Source organism: Chinchilla lanigera, unplaced genomic scaffold (genome assembly GCF_000276665.1).
Source record: "Chinchilla lanigera isolate Chin_1 unplaced genomic scaffold, ChiLan1.0 scaffold00049, whole genome shotgun sequence".
NCBI lineage: Eukaryota > Metazoa > Chordata > Mammalia > Rodentia > Chinchillidae > Chinchilla > Chinchilla lanigera.
In genome coordinates, this window is record NW_004955450.1 from 7,748,620 (window position 1) to 7,767,780 (window position 19,161).

Here is a 19,161-nt window from a genome sequence, read left to right on the forward strand (position 1 = left end):
CTGCAGCTGGTGCATGGTGGGCCAATTGTGTCAATGTTTCTCTGTGTCATGGTAGTTCTCAATGAAGCAGTGGTGGCCGGCCCAAGGGCTGGCTTGCAACAGCGCTCACCGCAGTGTGGCTTCCTGTGCACCAGAGCCCCTCCTCCCAGGTGCCTGTTAGGCTGGGGGCCTGCCCAAGGGCTAGCGCTCCCCACCCTGTGGCCTCCCGGGCACCAGGGGCCCTCCCTCCGGGGGCCTACAAGGCAGGAAGCTAGCCAGCCAGAAGACCGGCGCTCCCCACCCGAGGCTCCCCGTGCGCTGGGGGCCCTCCCTCCGGGAGCCTACGAGGCAGGAAGCTAGCCCTGTCACAAGGGTCTTTAACCCAATAGAGTGGTTCTCAAACTCTGTTGGCCTCTTAGGAGTATGTCTACTTTATATAAAAGACTCAGAGCCTATGAGAAAAACAAGGGTTGGAGACCAATAGACTATTTGAGCCCTACTTCCGTTTTTTAATCCGAATATCAAGCACCTTAAAATACAAAATGAAAGCATTACTTCCTACCAACCATGGGTGTGATAATAGTTGAATTCCTGTAAAATGTTAACAGGCAACAGTTATATAGTTTTACACAGAAAACTTGAAATCAAAAGCCATACATACTATTGTAACATGACAATCATGATGACATTTTTTAACACATCTAACTTTCCATTTTGACATAAAATAGCCTGTTTAGTCAATCTTCTTTATCTAGTACATAAGAAGCTTTTACTTGTTGACCTTTAATGGAATATTATTGAAGAAATTTGTGACATCGTCTGGACTCTTTGGGACCAGGGATATAGCTCAGTGGTGCAACACCTGCCTGGCAAGCATGAGGTCCTGAGTTCAATTCCTGCTACCAGAAAAGAATAATAATAATAATTCACTGTCTGGACTGTTAAATGTCTAGGCATCTCTAAGTATAATGCTGTGTACACAGCATGAACATCACATAAGTTTTTGTTAAAGGTGGAGATCTAAATCTGAAAGAAAAGTCTATCACCATAAACAAGCCCTATTTTACATTTTGGAAGACCTGTACATCTGAAGGTATGAATACATTTAATACACCAAGAGATTAATAACAGTTGTCATAACCATATGAAAACTTTTGTTTCTTAATTTAGTTTTGTACCAAAGCATCCTTAAATCAGAAAATCTTATTGTTTTATTTTTAGAAAACTTAACCTTTTGATGATGCAAACATATCACAATCTGTTGTGACATATTGTGCCAATGTAAACATATCACAATAACATATTTTTAATAACATTTATTGTCATGTCTCCCATAAGGCTATAAAGATCATTGGGTCCTCCCATTAATGAACAAAGGCTAGGATATCTTCCCAGGCAGCTGCTGTTTTGTTCACCAAGGGGAGCCCTGACTAATAATTCTCCAAGCCCTAAGGGTCCCCATTTAGTTACCTTAACAAATATCTGATGACCTATGAGAAAACCAATTTTGATATCATATTGACCAGCTGGCAACCCAGGTGGAAGCATGCTCTTTAAATCTATAAACCAAATTAAATTATGAACAAATGGTCAAAAAATGCAAAAGAAAAAAGAAAAAAGAAAAAAATTGTTGATCTCAAATAAAAATGCAGCTGTTCTCAGACAGGACAAATGGACAAACAAACATACACAGACAGTTTGCTTATAATATCAGAGTGCATGCAAATATATTTTTGGCCAAACTGAATTATAATTCTTTTACAATTTTAGAAGTTTGTAATTATAAATAGACTAGTCAGAATTTTTGTAGGTCAATTAGCAGAGATTTCTTATAAGAAGAATTTGGAAGGAACAAAATCTTTTTTATTTTGTCTTAAGAATACTGATAGCTTTTGTGTCCCTAAGACAGGAAGAAACCACCACATACACAGTCTGTCTGCACCTTCTGGATGCAGAGAGGAGATTAAAGCTAAGTGTTTTCATAGATGTCACTCTAAAGAAGCCCGATAGGAGGAAGAGGCAGGTGGGAAGCAATTGTAACCCAATGTGGATGTGTGTGCACGTGCGTGTACGTGCTCATTCCTGAAACAGGACTGGAGAGATGGTGAGGTTCCTCATGGTGAGGAACCATGACTCCGTGTCACCAGCAGTGTCACCGGCGCTCCATCCTCTGTGCCCACCACTCTCCTGACCAAGGGCTCTGCCCCGGGGCTGATGCGTCTGCCTGGCGTGGGCCAACTTCCTCTCCTTCCCCTGCTCCACGCCCAGGGCCACAACAGCAAACCCAAGCATCAGACCAGGAATCACAAAGAGAGAGCTGGCAGCTCCCTGGTCACTTGCTGCCACTGTCCCCCCTGTACTGCAGCAGTGCCTCACATGGGCCACACTGCTCTGCCCCCGAGCCCAGACTTGACCTCCAGACAGCACTGCGGGTTACCCTGGGCAAGCGAGGTCATGTGTACCTGCTTCCCTACGCCGCAGTCTTCCAGCACCCCCCACCCCCAGGAACCTTGATTCTGTAACTCTGGTGAGGGAATATGGGCAAATCCATTTATGGTGCAAAAAAAAAAAGAGGGTAAGTGAAGGTGGATATGATCAAAGTACAATGTCTGCATTTTGGAAATGTCACAGTGAAACCCATTAACTTGTACAGTTACTGTGACTTAATGGTCATCTCTTGTAAAAAGAAGGAGTGGAGGAAACTACCTGCTTCGGTAAAAGAGGCTCTGCTCAGGCGGTGCCCCAGGGTGTCGCCCTCGAACATGTGGACCAGGCGGTCAGTACCTAGGGAAGGAGGGAGGGGGACATGCTCAGCTTCAGAGCCCCCTTCTGGCAGGCTGTGGGACCCTCCATGGTGGGAGATCCTCTGGTAGGTCCCACCATGCCCCGGGCCAGGCCTCCGCCTGCCTGACTCTCACTCTCCTCTCCTCCTGCCCAGCATTCACAGACACCTTCAACATGGACACCAGGAGGCCGCGAGTCCTCACAGGCCCCAAGACCGCCTTCTTCGGCTACACAGTGCAGCAGCACGACATCGGAGGCAAGAAGTGGTAAGAGCCCGCGTCCACACCCGGTGCCTGCGCGGCCCACCCCAGCACGTAGATCTCAGGGTGCTGGTGACTGAGGGTTCACCCCGCGGGTCAGAGGCTGACGTGATTCCCTGCGTGGTCGGGTTCTCAGGAGCTGCATCTCCTTGTCTGTAAACAGCGTCTCCTCTGGATCATGTGACAGAGCTGTCAGGCACCTTTTGTACACCCTGGGGTTCCCCGTCTCATCAGCGGGGGTGGCTCCTCCACTCCTGCCCTGTTGGGGAGCTGGTGGGGTAGCTGATGGGGTGGGGGTGGGGTGAGCGTGCTAACAGTGGAGTGAAGGGAACTGATGGTCAGGCCAAGTTGGGGGGCAGAAAGAGCCTCGTGGCCACTGACTGCCAAATGCCTCGCCTCTTTGGGAAATCACAAGTAATATCAACACGCGTGCGTGGCGCTGCTGTGGTTTCCTAGTGTTCTGTCCCCGCCAGAGCTCATGCTGCCGTGTGTCCCCCAACAGCATGGTGCTGAGGGACTTTAGGAGATCATTAGGCCGTGGGTCTCCACCCTCACAAAGGGATTCAGGTCTTTCCTAAGAGACAGGGTGAGGTCTCTCAAGAGCGAGGTGGGTCTTATGGAACTGGACCACAACAATCAGAAGGAGCTACTGTGGAGAACCACTAGGCGACTCTCCTTGACAGAGGAGCAATTGCCTCCATTTAGGCTAAGCCTGACCCTATTTCCATGTATTGATACAGAGCTGGCTGGGACTGTTCCTTATCCCTGCAATTGGCTTTAAGCAATGCATATCGGTCCAGCCGAGGTGTTGATGGTAGTCTTTGGAGAAGGAAGCTGTTTCCCCAGACCCCTGCCCACCTCCCATTGTTCCCATGTGTGAGCTGGGATGCAGCGGGATGTGTGAGCCAATGCTCCGCGCTGTCAGCTGGGATCAAGCCTTGGGATAGAGGCTATGACTTCCTGGGGCTTCAAAGAGTACACATCAGAGCTGAAGCACCGACCCGCAAACATTAGATACTCTCTCAGTTGTGTTACGCAGATTACTCTTTCTGCAGACCCTTCTCTCTGCATTTGCAGAGGTGATTTCAGGGCTCCTACCTAGCCCAGCTCACAGCACTCACCTACTTCCCCCTGTTCTCACAGTCACTCATCCCCAAGCCACTCCCTTCATGAATGAATAAAACCTGGGCTCTGCCTTGTGTCGAGGCCTTGGTTCCGGGTGGGCATCATTATGGCTGGACTCAGGACCCCTTGGCTCCCCATAACTACAAATATGCCTTAGTGTCTTTATTCTCGCCATGGGTGGCACTACAAGTGGTAGATTGAAGTAACTCACTAGAATTCCAATAACTTTTCTTGGGATTACAAATATACCTTCCTGGGCCGTGACAAGGACCAGGAAGGGCTCTCTATAATCTATATCCAGTTTTTAAAAATAACTTTGTGGAAGCATATTTCATCCTATAATCCATTCATGTCAAGTGTACAAGTCAATGCTTTTAAGTAAGTTTATCAAGTTATGCATCCATCACCACAACTTAGTTTTAGTCCATATGTGTCACCCCAGGCCAATTCCTCGTGCACCTTGACTGAGAATCCCTGTTCTCCGGTCTGGCTGGTTTTCAACAGCAGAAAGCAAGGCCCTCTTTCTTTCCTGGGATGGAAAGGACCAGGCTGTATGAATCTATTTTCTGTGGCTATAATGAAAGAACTGAGGCTGAGGGCTTTATAAAAAAAAAAGGAGGTTTATTTAGTTCATGGCTTTGGAAGCTGACGGTCCCAGATTGGATGGCCTGTGGTGACACAGAAAGCCAGAGAGTCAGTGCCAGGCCCTCTGGCCTGTGAGAACTAACTGATTCCACACCCAGCAGGAACCCATTTTGCAGGTAACCACCCGGCGACTACCCAGGTAGTCCTAGCAGTTACCCTGCCCTATGTCCCACTTCTTAAAGGTCCCCATCTCATTGCCTTTGCTTTGAGCTACATCCCTCTCTTATTCCTATTTTTTTATTTTTGAGACAGGGTCTTGGTAACTTGCTCAGGCTGACTTAAACTTGTAATCCTCCTGCCTCAGCCTCCTGAGAAGCTGAGCTTACAGATGTGTGCCACCACGCCTGACTATTTGGCATCTTTTAGTCAACACTCTGTCTGTGAGGTTCAATGTACTGGTGAATGTGCTGTGCTTCACACTTGTCTGTTATGTACCATATTCTTTTGTATTACTATACCACAGTTTTCGGTTCACTATTGGACACTTGGGTCACTTGGGATGCTTGGTACTGTCTAAAGGAGATGCTGCTAACATTCTTTGGGGAATAGACATGGCCTCATTCCTCTTGTGTGTACTCAAGGTTAGAATTGCTAGGATGAAGAGTAGGTATATGATTAACTTTGGTAGCATCTGCCAAGCACTTTTTTCCCTGAGTGGTTCACCAATTTAAACTCTCTTTAGTAAAATAAGAGAGCTGCAGTTGTCCCACATCCTCACTAACACATAGTATTATCAGTCACTTTAATTTTAGCCATTCCAGGGGCGGGTAGTGGATTCTATTTGTGGACTTAATTTACTTTTCTCTACTGATGATGTTGAGTGACTTTGGTAAATGCAATGGCCATGTTGATGCTCATTTTTTTATGTAGCATCTGATCAGGTCTTCTGTTCATTTTTTTAAATAGTGTTGTGTGTCTTTGTGTAGATTTATAAGATGATAAAAATCTTTTCTGTAGCCAGGCATGGTGGCATATGCTTATAATCCCAGCACTTGGAAGGCTGAGGCAGAAGGATCGCTGTGAGTTCAAGGCCAGCCTAGGCTACAAAGAGAGTTCAAGGCCGACCTGAACTACATAGTGAGACCCTGCCTCAAAAAGACAAAAAACAAAAAAAAAAACCTGTTCTGTGTACAAGTCCTTTGTCAGAAAGATTGCAAATCTCTTTCCCACTCCATACCTTGCTCTTTCATGCTGTTAGTGGCACCTTTGATGAACAGAAGTGCTTAATTATATTAAAGTCTAACTTATTCATCTTTTATGCTTAGTGATTTTTGTGTGTCCCATTTAAGAAATCTTTGTCTCTCCCCAAATCATGAAAATATGTTTCTGTGTTTTCTTCAAGAAGTTTGACGATGCTCTTTCTTTCTCATTAAAATCAACAATTCATTTCTCTGTCTCCCTTTCTCTCTCTCTCGGTAGTAGGGTAGCAGAGCTTGAATCCAAGGCCTTGGCACTGAGCTACATCCCCACCCCTTTAAAAAAGTTTTTTTAATTTGGAACAAGATCTCCCTAAGTCACTAAACTGCTCAGGATGGGCTCAAATTTACAATCCTTCTGCCTCCGTCTCCCAGAGTGCTAGAATTACACACACTCGACCATCTCATTAAGTTTTTGTGTAATATGTGAAATAAAGATCACAGTTTTTAAAAACATGGATATCCACTTGACCTGCCAGTTATTTTTTATTATTGTTGTTGTTTACGTTTTAAATTTATACTGGTACGTGTTTGTAGGACACAATGATTATGTTCATTATGGGGAGTTAGAACATGTACATAACGTTCTTAAATTTTTACTTTCCCTTCTCTTCCCCTCCCCCCCCATCTCTTCATCCCCTTCCCATGTACAAAAAATCTATTTTTGTTTTTATCTTTTATTTTGAGACATGATCTCACTAAGTCACCAAGTTGCCCAGGGCATGTTCAAACTTGTGATCCTCCTGCCTCAGCCTCCCAGAGTGCTAGGGTTACAGGCTTGACACTGTTTGTTAAAAGTCTACAAAATTCTAATGTTGTCTTGGTTAAAAATAAGGTGACCATATACATGTGGATTTATTTCTTGTCTCTATTCTGTTTGTCTGTTTATTTATGTCTTGGTTACTCTTTCCTCGCTGCTGGAACAAAATACCTGACACCCAAAATTAAGGAAGGAAAGGTTTATTTCGCTTACAGTTTGTGGAAGTTTCAATCCGTACTTGGCAGATTATAAGGCAGAGTGGCACATAGCAGAGGGCTGCATCTCAGGGTGGCAGCACAGCAAAGCAGCAAGCCACACACCAGGGCGGAATGGGGGGGGGAATCCCCAAGCAGCTTCTTCCTCTCCCTTACATATGCAAACTATCCACCTGAGGGTGGGTGTAGCTCTCACACCCACAATCATTCAACTCTAATAGCCTGCCCCATGTCCGCATGAGGCATTGGGGGGACACACAGACATAAACCATAACAATTTATTTACTTATTTATTTGGTACCAGGAATCAAATTCAGGACCTTGTGTTTGCTAGGCAGGTGCTGTGCTGCTGAGCAAAATCCCTGACCCTTGTCTGTTTATTTAAACTTGCACCAATAAAAAGTCCTTGTTCCTGTAGCTTCAAAATAGGTCTTGAAGTCAAATAGTATGAGTAGTATGTTTGTTTTTCCCTGAAAATATTTTGTTACCTATCCTAGGTCTTTTAGTTCCATATGAAGTTTAGAGCCAGCTTGTCAATTTCCCCCAATAAATATGAGCTAAGATTTTGATTTGTATTGCACTGAATTTTATAGACTAGTGAAATCGTAATAATATTGAGTCCTCTAATCCATAAACATGTATATCCCCCTCATTTATTCAGCTTTTTAAATTTCTGTCAATAATGCTTTAAAATTTTCAGTGTAAAAGTATTGAATTTCTTTTATTACATTAATTCCTACATATTTATATTTTATTATGTTAAGATGAAATGTTCTTATTTCGTTTGCCTTTTTGATTCTACATAAAAATATACTTGATTTTGTATAAGATCACTTATTATTTCTAATAGCTTGCTTGTAAATTCTTTTGGATTTCCTATGTATGCAAGCAGATCATGTGAAATAATTAGTTTTTCTCCCTTCTAATCTTTTTTTTTTTTTTTTTTTTGTTTTTTTTTCTCTGGTACCGGGAACCGAACTCACGACTTTGCGCTTGCCAGGCAGGCACTTTGCCGCTGAGCTAAATCCCCAGCCCCTCCCTTCTAATCTTTATATCTTTATTTATATTTCTACCTAATTGTAGTGGCTGAAACTTTCAGTGCAAAGATGAATAGAAGTGGTGTAACTAAACATTCTTTTATTTCCACTATCAAAAGGAAAATTTCTGGCATTCCATGATTAAATAATTACATTCATCTGTAGGTACCATACAATTAAAGAAGTTTTTTTCTATTCCTAGTTTTCTTGGGTTGATTTTACAAAAATTGTGAACAACCATTGAACTTTATCAGATGCTCTTTTTTGGTGGTTTTTTTTTTTTTTTTGCAATAATTGAGATGATTCTGTGGTTCTTTGTTCTGTTAATGTGATTAATTATATTGCTTAGTTGCACTGAAGTTGTTATTGTCGTGTGTTTGCTTTGTTTTTAGTATTAAACCAAACTTGCATTCTTTAGTGTGATGCTTAATCTTGACTGTCGATCTGATTAGATAGGAAATTAATAAAGCATACTTCTGGGTGTTTCTGTGGGTGTTTCCAGCGATGATCAGATCATGAGTGCTCTTTTGCTTTTGGCTCTTCCTCTTTCTGTTTCTGGCTGCCATGAGCTGAGCAACTTTTCTAGACCATTCCCTTCTGCCATGATGTGTCTGCCTTGGAGCCAGATTACCATGGACTGGAACCACTTAAGCCATGAACCAAAGCAAACCTTCCCTCCCCTAAGTTGTGGATGTCAAGCATCTTGTCTCAGTGATGGAAATGTGACAGACACATTGGGATAAACTTCACTTGTTTGCCGTGTGTCCTCTCACATGTGCTGAAGAATTTTGTTTTTATGAGACACTAGTTTCTATTTTGTTTTGGGGAGGTGTATTTTCATTTTGTAATGCATTTGTCAGGTTTTGGCATTACAGTTACTCAGACTTCATAAAATGTGTTGAAAAGTGTTCTCACTTTTACTATTTCCTGGTGGAACATACGGCTTGTATTATAACTTCTTTAAATGCTTGGGGAAAACACTAGTACAGCATCTGGAGTTTTCTTTGTGGAAGGATTTTTAATTACAGATTCAATTTCTTAAAGATAATGGACTCTTCAGATTCCCTATTGCTTCTTAAGTTTGGTAACTTGTGTTTGTAATTTGTGTACAAATGTGTAATTTGTGTTTCTAAGTAATTTTTCTCTTTCATTCCAACTTTATTGACCAAATATTATTTATTGGCCTCCTGGGGTTTTTTTCAATGTCTCTAAGAGCTCTTGCAACATCTTCATTTTCATTCTTGGTACTTTGTGTTGTTTCTCTTGGTATCGGTCAGTCTTGTGAGTAAATCAATTTCATTCACGCATTCTAAGGATCATTTTGGGTCTATTGATTTTTCTCTATTGAATCTGTTTTCTCTTGCATTGATTTTCACTCTTTTTAAAAATTTTTAGGGGCTGGGGATTTAGCTCAGCGGCAAAAGCGCCTGCCTGGCAAGCGCAAGGTCGTGAGTTCGGTTCCCGGTACCGGAGAAAAACCAAAAAAAAAAAAAAAAAAAATTTTTTTCTTTCCATATTTTGAATTTTTGTCTTTTTTCTAGCTTCTTATTTAAATTGTTGGTTGTATTATCACCCTATTTCTTTTCTAATACATACATACATGTAAGGCTGTAATTTCCTCTAAACGTGGCTTTAGCTGCACCCCATAAATTTTGAGGTTTTCATTCTTACTCAGATTAAAATAATCTCTAATTTCCATTGCAATTTCTTCTTTGACTTATGAGTTAGAAATGTTTTGTTAAATTTCCCAATGTATGACGATTCTCTAGTCATTTTATGTTACAGTTCTAATTTAATTCCAAGTGATCAGAAGAGACATTGTGTAATTTAAATCCTTTAATGTTTGTTAATATTTCCTAGGTGAAAGAAAATATGACCTATTTTAGTAAATTCCCAGTGCACTTGAAAATAGTGGTTCTGTAGTGCTTAAAGTACTTTTCTGTGTATGTCAGGTTAACATGATTGTATGGCTCAAATCACCTACCTTCTTACTGATTTTTGTTAGCTGATTCTATCAATTTCTGAAAGGCTTTTATTAAAATTTCCAGTTACCTTTGGGAAGCTAAAGTTATTTCCTTTTAGTTCTTTTATTTATGTATTTATTTTTATCTTTTTTGAGACAGGGTCTCACTACACAGTTCAGGCTGGCCTTGAGCTCACGTTGTAGCCCAGGCTGGTCTCAAACTTGCAACTATCCTCCTGCCTCAGCCTCCCGAGTGCTGGGATTACAGGCGTTCAACACCATGCCTGGCTCCTTTTAATTCTTCAAGCTTTGCTTTCTATGACTTGAATCTATTTGAGCAGGTACAAATTTAGGAGTATTATATTTTCCTGTTGAGTTGACCCATTTCTTCTATCTTTCTTCCTTAAGTTTACTTTGATACTAATTATAGGCATTGTCTTTTGGCCAATTTTGTATGTGCTATCTTTCAACAGCCTCTTTTTTCAACTTTTCTGTATCTTTACATTTAAAGCATTTCTCTTTCAAACAGCACATAGTTCTTTAAATCTGTTCTGATAATCCTTGCCTTTTATTCAGATAGTTACATGTAATGATAGCTGATATATTGCGTTGAAGTCTACCATCTTACCACATGTATCTACTTGTCTCATTTGGCTTTTGTCCCCATATTAATCTTTTCTGATCTTTTATTTTTAATCATTCAATTACTTTGGATGTTCTTACTTCTCTCTATTAGTTTTTTAGTTGTACCTTCTTTTATGAACCTTTTAGTGTACACTGTAGAAATTACAATATGCATTCTTGATTTATTTCAATCTATTTTATATCAGCAGCTTTAGCACTTTTACCACTTTCTTAAATAACAGAAGACCTTCACAACAGTTTGACTCCAGTTGCCTGTTCTATCTTTTGTGTTATTTTGGTTATAGATTTTATCTTTGCATATATTATAAATTACATGATTCCTTATTGTTGTTGCTTTAAACTGCCAGCATTGATGTCTGCTTAATTACCCTTTCTTCATTTTCTTCAGCCAGTTTCTGTGTTCTTGTTTGGTATTTCTTCTGGCAAAAAAACAAAAACTTATTTAACATTTCTTACAACACAGGTCTGGTGAACATGGTTCTCTCCCTTTGGGAGTAGGAGTTTTTGGTTTGTCTGTCTGAAAAACATCGTTACTTCACTTTAATTTTTGAAGTACTATCTTATTGAGGTACAGAATGCTAGGTTGGCAATTTTTCTTTTAACATTTTAAATTGTCTCTCTATTGTGTTCTGCCTTTATAATTTCTGTTGAGGTGTCAATCTTCCATTTCATCATTCTTTTTTATTCTTTTGAGACAGGGTCTCACTACGTAGTTCAGGCTGGCCTCAAACTCACTATGTAGCCCAGGCTGGTCTCAAACTTGTGATGACCCTCCTGCCTCAGCCTCGCATGTCTTCTTTAGAATATAACATGTCATTTTCCTTTGACTGCTTCTTTTCAATATCAGCAGTTTGAACTTAAGTTTTCTTTGCATTTGTTCTGCTTATTGCTTTCTAAGTTTCTTGAACCTGTGTTTGATATATTTCACCAGATTTAGAAAATTCTCTACCTTCATTTCAAATATAGTTTTTCTCTCTCTTTTTCTCCCTAGGGTCCAGTTGCTGTGTGGGAGGACATCTTGCCATGTTTCTCTTATCTCAGTTCTGTTTATCCCAACTTTCTCTCTCTACCTCAATGTTGATATTGTCTATCGTTCTGTCTTCAAGATTACTAATCTTGTCTTCTGCTATATCTACAATGCAGCTAAACTCTCCCAATGTCCTCATTATTATAGTTATTCTATTTTACAGTTTCTGAGTTTTCATTTAATTTTTTATTCAGTTCTAATTGTGTCAAACAGTCTCTCTGCATCCCACTGTTCCATCTTTTATTCTATTTTCATTGACTTTGAAGCCTTTATTATTAACTCTGTCTGGATCAACTTTTGTCTGCTTCTAATGACTGTTTTATCTCATGACAGTCCCTCACTTTTTCTGGTTCTTTGCTTACTCAGTAATTTTTTGTTGTATGCTGAATATCATGGGTGAAGCACTATAGAGGTTAGAGGTGTGTTTGCTTCCTTTAGGAATGCTATGTCTGGCTCTGGTGGTCAGTATATCCTGGTGACATCATCTAGGTCTTGCCTGCATGATTGGACCCCAGTGAGAGTGGGTCTCACCTAGTTTTGCACTTACTCCTGGGAGAGGGTCTTTATCCTTACAGCATAGATTTCCTGGGGTCCTAAATGAAACCCAGGGTATTTCCTGAGATCTCTCCACCTGGCTAGGGAGGAACCCCACCATCTCCCTGCTGCCATGAGACAGTCTCTAAAATCTCTGCTCCCAGTGCGTATTTGCTGATCAATTTTCCAGTCTCACACTGTGCATGCCAGGACCTGAGGGAAACTGTGTGATGGGGGGCGGGGTACTGGGCATTGAACCCAGGGCCTTTGCACTGAGTTACTTGCCCACTCTTCTCCTTTTCTATTTTAAGACAGGGTCTCACTAAGTCACTAAGTTGCCCAGGATGAGTTTAAACTTAAGATCTTCCTGCTTCAGCCTCCTAGAGTTCTGGGATTATAGGCACATGAGAGAGACTTTTAAGAGAGTTGGGGCAAGTCTCTTCCTGTCCCTCCCAAAACCCAGTCACCATTACAGCCCTCACCATTTCCTCTATCCACCCAGGCAGCTGACCACTGCATGTTCTCTTTCCTAGGCTTGCGTAGGAAAGTGCCCCCTGGAGAAAGTGGGGGACATTTGGGAGAGCTCTGTGCATCCCTCTCCTGAAGTCCTGAGCTCTCTTTGATTGCTGGCCAGCACCTGAAAATAGCTGGTGTGTAGATTTTGTCCAGCTTTGATTGTTGTTTACTGCTGGAATCAAATATCTTCATTCATACTCTTTTATCACTTTCTCTGAAACTCCGTCTCCGACCCTCCTTTCCCATGTGCTTCTGTGGAATCCCCTATTTCTCTGCCCATAGTATTTCTCAAGCGGGATAATAATTGCATTTCACTGTCTTTCTTCCTAAAGTCAGGGACATAAGCCCTGCGCGTAGTAGGTGCTCCAAGATCACACCTTCCAAGGCTGAATTAATGATGCAAGCCTTTCCCAACCACAAGGACACCCAGTGCACGCCCTCCACGTTCTTTACATGCTGTGAGGGTTAATGAAGACATTGAGCTGACTTTTCTAAGATAGAATTTATTTTGACCACTGTTTGTTTATTAAGCATCTGTTAATACATTTTTCTAGACTCTGCAAAATCTTGCTGTGAGCAGACATGGTTCCACTCTCAAGTAACTCACAAGCCAGCGAAGGAGGCAGTCCTCATGCCCTTGAAATAATTTAAAAGCAATGTAAAACCCAGCGGGACCTGGTCCTCATTATATTCCTCCGTGTGAGGTCACTTTCTCCATCCAGCTCTCTGGATCCTTCTAGCCTAGGATGACCTTCCCTTCCCCTCCCGGGCTTCTCTCTGATGGCCATAGACTTTCCACATGCGTTGGTGCCACGTAGGCCCACAGCTCATGTTCCCCACTGGACACCAGCCTTCTGCTCCCGCAGCCTGAGAAAGCAGAGATCCCTGCTGGGGTTGCTGGAGGGATTCTTAGGAGCGGGCTGTGCATGGGGCTCCGATGTTGGCTTTAGAGGGGCAGGAAGATGATAGGATCTTGGTTGCTTTTGCCCACCTGTCTGTGGGAGGTGCTCCTGCCAGGAGCACAGTGGGAAGGAGCTGGGCCCAGGTGGGCAGCGTTGCACCCCCCACAGCCACTGGGCCTGCGCATGCTTAGCGCCACAGCTGAGCTGAGGGACACAGGGCAACCCTGGGACCCAGGGAACTGTGGCGCGTGCAGAAGGGATCCTGATACCCACTGTGTGAGCACACCACTCAGGTGCACCCCTCCCTACTTCCTCTGCCGGCCCCCACCTTCCCTGTCCTGCAGGCAGCCTTCCAAGGGCTGGATCCAGACAGAGGACCCTGCGTGTGTGGATCACGGGGAGAGAGGCCTGCGGTGATGGCCTTTGGGGCACTGGCTGACCATATTCAGGCCCCTGCGATGTGCGTCCCTTTGACCCCATGCTCAGGAGCCTTAAGGAAGGACACAGCAGGGTCCGTGGGGCGAGGCCTTGGCACAAGCTCTCAACCCTCCTAAGCCTCTGCTTGCTCAAGTGCCAAACGGAAGGGACCTACAGGTCTCGGGATGCTGGGCAAGGTCAAGGATACCCACACTATATTTTGTAATTAGCAAAGCAGGAAATGGTGATTGAGTTGCTTCCAGGCACAAGCAGCAAAACCTTAAATCAGGCATCTGACCGCATGGTTGAGGGGCTCCCTGGGGCCCAGGCTCTCCCTGCCCCCTGGTGCAGACCTGGCCGCCAGCCCCAGGGCAGAGCTCACACTCCAGGCTGCACTGCGTCTATGGGCGGAGGAACCTGTGTTGCTAACAGCTCCCAGTAGGTCCAACAGAAGACTGTCTCTGCTTCCCCAAGGGCGTCCGAGAGGCAGAAGTCACTTCCCAGCCCCTGTCACCAAATCCAGACCTAGGGTGACCCCCCACACAGGTGCCAGTAGGTCACCAGGCTGTGAGCCTCCTGGAAAGTCCAGGAGCCCTGAGAAAGCAGCTGGAGGCTAAGCGGCCAGGCCTGCTGGGCGGCCACTTGATAGTCCTGAGTGTCACCCTCTGCCCACCACACCCCCAACTCCGAGCTCCAACCAGGCCAACCAGCAGTGCACTGACGGCCCTGACATCGGGAACATTTCCCCACAACAATAACAATACCCAAGGGCACACAGGAAGGAAAGAAAACAAATTCCTCTAGGGCTGTGTCTCTGCCCTTGCTTTTGTAGCCTTGGGTATTTTCAAGAAAATGTAATCCACATGACTCTAACGCACTCACAGAGCAGTGGCTAGACCCAGTCAGCCATTCGATGTCCCTGCGACTCTGGACAGCGTTGGCAGAGGCCTGGCCAGGCCTGTGTCCTCTCTGGGTGGAGCCCCTGGTGCCAAGGGGAAGCAGAGCTGGGCCCCACAAAGGTCAGCTGTGTCCAAGGTGCCAGGGGGCAGGAACCACAGGGTCCCATAAGGTCCAAGACAGACACCATTAGGACACTGCAGGCTTTAAGGACACAAAGCAGTGGTGAGCTGCCTGGGCGCAGGTTAGGGACACGAGCAACCTTCTATAAGGGAAGTGGACTTGTCCCATTTTACACACAGCAACTCAGACCCAGGAAAGGACATGATTCCTAAGATTCTGAGCTGGGTCCCAGGGCAGTGACCTGGTTAGGCCTGAGGGCACCCAGGGCAGAAGCAGCCCTGCCCTGAGGCTGGCCAGGAACCCACAGTCTCCACAGTAGCTTTGCTGATGCTGCAAGAGAGTCCAGGCAGCGGTGTCCCCAGAGCTCGGCCCCCAGCGGATCCACAAAGCCAGGTTGACGGGATGGGCTGGGCCCAGTGGGAAGAGAGGTGAAGGCTCTGAAGCCCTGGCCCCAGCTGACAGATGTCCAGAGGGACACACAGCGGACTTGGTGTTCACATGAGAGGGAGTCAAATTCAGCATGGTGGGAGGTGGCCGAGGGCGTCAGGAGAGGACCTGGAGGTGGGGTTTCGCTGTGCAAGAGGGGGACATGCACGGGAAGAGCATCACAGGTGCACAGAACAGCAGCTTCAGTACCAGAGCAAAGAGGTTGTACCTGGGAAGCAGTGGGGAGCCATGGGAGGTTTTAGAGCAGGAGGAAGGATGAGCAGAGTTGTGATGTGGGGGGTGCACTTGGCACTCTGCAGAGGGTGGAACTGAGGGAGGAGACTGTGGAGGAGAAGAGCTGCTGGGAAGGCGGTAGAAGGCCAGGCCAGCAGAGAGGATGCTCAAGCTAAGAGCAGGGACTCCACAAAGGGTCTATACCATGAGCACCAGAAGTCCATTCATTCATTCATTCAACCCCTTTGGAGCTCCCATACCGGGTCCTAGGAATTCATTGTCTGCAGTGTTGCCAGCCGCTCCCCCGAGTGGAGCTGGTCTTCTCGCGCACAAGACCCCTGGGTGGTCTCCGTCACTCAGTGCTGTGTGCAGTGGAAGAGCATGAGGCAGGGGTGGCGGCTGGCAGTGAGGAAGGTTGCTTCCTACAGACATCGGGGAACGCCTCTGAGATGGGGTGGCAGAGGTCAGAGGCACAGAGGAAAGGAAAAGTCTGAGATAATCCTGGATTTCTGAGCAGAGCCTTCCAGGCTGAGAGAACGGCCGAGGCCGTGGGGCAGGCAGGTGCTTGGATCGCTCCAGGATCAGTGTGGCGGGAGTAGTGTCAGCCGGGGCAAGGACAAGAGCGAGGCTGGAGACACAAGAGGCTGGAGGACCTCGAGGACAGAGCAGCGCTTGCCCACGGAAAGACAGTGGTGTCCCTAACGTAAAAGACCTAGCAGCAGGGTGCAGGTCTTGGGGCAGTAGACGAGCTGAGCTTGGGACCCACTGGGGCATTGCCATCTGGGTGACGATGGGCAGCGGGGCTGCAGCTTGGAGAGAGGACAGGGCCTCTGTGAAGCCCCTATCCTCCAGAACACAAGCCTCCCCTGGGCAGAAGGAGCATCTCAGGTGTGGCGCTCACAGCCCCAGCTTTACTGCCCCACGGTCGCAGGGTCCTGGCAGCCCCTTGTCCCTCTGGGCTTGGTGGCATCAGAGATGGACACAAGACGGGGAGGACAGCCCGATCACCTGCCAGGGTCCGAAGCAAGGCGCCCTCAAGGCTAAGCGCAGGTCCTGCGCACAGCTATTGCTGCCTCTGAAGTCACAGCTCCCAGGGTGGATGGCCCTGAGGTAGACAGGACAGAAAGGGACCTGCCTGGCACAGGTCCCTGCCCCACACATGCTCTGTGCTTCTAGAGGGCCAGGCCGAGGGGCAGCTACTTAGCCTGGAGCCAGGACCACATGGCCATGGTCTCCAACTGACCCTGACCTCACCCCGGCAGAGGTGGTCTGGGAGGCCCAGGCGGCCGGGAGCAGGCCCAGGAGGCACAGATGGACCCCACAGTCCCTCGGGGGGACCTTCAGCCTCTTCCATCCTCTGGGAGGAGGAGGTTCTTAGGATTTATTTATCCCAACCCCCTTATTTTACTAGTGAGGAAACAGCCCCCGAGAGAGAACAATCTAGACCAAGGTCACACAGCCAGTCAATGGGAGACCCAGGACCAAAGCCCATCTCATCACCTCCAGTCCCATACTGTTCCCACTTCTTGTGATGGATCCACCTGGGCTAATAAGCACTTAGGTGACAAATGCCAAAAGGTTAGTCCACCGCCATCTTGAGCCCCGGGTCTCAAAATTTACTAGAAGGTGTCCACCTAGACCGATTTCTAGTTTTGCCCTAAACTAATGCTAATTTGTCCAAGGCCTTCATTTTTTTTTTAAGTTTTTTGAGTCAAGGTCTCTCTGTGCAGTTCAAGCTGGCCTTGAACTCACAAAATAGTCCAGACTGGCCTCAAACTTTCAGAAATCCTCCTGCCTCAGCTTCCCGAGTGCTGGGGTTACAGGTGTGTGTCACCACACCCGGCCTGGGCAAGATATTAATTCTTTTATAATGGCTTTGCACACTGACCTTCCAAGAAACTAAGTGTTCAGTAGGGTTCTCCCTGGCTGTGGTGGATTGAAAACTGGTGGCCAACTTGGAACACCCAGCTGAACTGAATCAGCGTGGTGCTGGGTGTGGGAAGCCCAGCTGGGGCCTGTTGCCGGCAGCATAAAGGAACTGGAGAGGAAGAGGCAGTGCTGTTGGTTCTCCTGGAGAGGCGTGTTGTGCCGGTTTTTCTGACATGAGCTTCGCTGTTATCATTGGAGGAGCTTGGGACCTGGTTGTCACTGAGGATGCCTGCGGTTCTTTTCAGGGGAGCTCTGGTCCTTACCTTGAGCGTCGGTTCCTGGCTCCAGTGCAGATCCCTCAGCCTGCTGGTGCAGACTTTCTAGCTTCCACCACTGACCTTTGGGCCTTCCCAGCACAGATCCTTGGTACAGTCTTGCATGACACCCATACAGGACGCATGCAGGACATTGCTGTGGAATCCAGGCCCTCAGCTGGATTCTTTGGGTCTTTAGTGAGTGGACCGATCTCCTGCACTCTTTTGTATTTGACTCTTTGGGTGACTATTATAAAATAATCCTATAAATTATGTATTAAATTGTTTCCCTTGTAAACCCTGACTACAGCACTGTTTAAATCAGAGACCACTGACAGGAGGACTCCAGGCTGAGGAATAAATCCAGCCTCAGCTGCTGAGCTTAGACCCAAGGGCAAAGGCCTCAGGCCCTGTAGCCTGTGACTTGTGGCCCTTTCCTTGGGGGTTCAAGGGGTATGTCAGGGTGGACACAGATCTTCTGCCCCTGCAGATAAAGATGGGTCCCTGTTACGGGGAAGTGTAGGCTTCAAAGTCACATGCAGCTGGAGTCCCTTCCTAGCGCAGCCCCTTCCCGAGCCACAGGAAACCGATGCATCCCATACCCTTTCTGGGCCACTGCGTCTTCCTCTAGAAGCGGGGCCCAGTGGTGCGAACTCAAGGGCTTTCACAAGGGGCCATGTAGCTCGTCCCTGGGGACAGAAGCTGGATGTGTTGTCCCACGCCCCAGAAGCAACCTTCTGTCCAGGGAGAGGTCTCAAGGAAAGGGAAGAATGACAGGGAAGTGACAGTCAGGCCTGGGGCAGCCGAGGCCTCGGCCTCCGTGGAAATCTCCCCTGGGGAACGCACGGCACTCTTCTGATGCCGCTGGAGCAGGCGCCCAACACCGCCGCACATGAATGTCTTCTGTTTTCCCTTGGAACAAGTAAAATCCCCACCATGACTCACTCTGGTTAAAGGATAAATCACACAGAAGCAGAGCCGGGATGGGATGAAACCACCCCGTGCATGAGAGCCAGGGAAAGGGAGGGAGCGAGAGAAAAATTATACTTGCAGAGAAACGCTGGCCTAGGGCCCGGGCCCAGCCCCCCCCCACAGACCCTGGCAGGCACATGGGACAGAGGGGCAGGAGCCATGGAGCTCAGCAGGGAGAGTCCAGATAGCGGTTCTCGTTAGCCGGAGCTGGTATCTTCAGACCCTCAGCAGCTGGGAGAGCTGGGTGGAGCCTGGAGCTCCCAGGAGCCAGCACCAATGTAGTGGTTTCCTTTCCTCCCCTCCCCCTTCCCCTCCCCCCTC

General features: G+C 46.4%; 1 protein-coding gene across 2 annotated transcripts in view; it reads left to right on the forward strand.

Moving 5' to 3' along the window:
* Positions 1-19,161, forward strand: part of Itga11 (integrin, alpha 11) — a 92,407-nt gene that overhangs the window by 17,684 nt on the left and 55,562 nt on the right. For both annotated transcript variants that reach the window (XM_013518950.1, XM_005393676.2), the window contains exon 2: positions 2,918-3,029. In XM_013518950.1, coding sequence (XP_013374404.1) covers positions 2,918-3,029 — 112 coding nt within the window. The remainder of the gene's footprint in view (positions 1-2,917; positions 3,030-19,161) is intronic.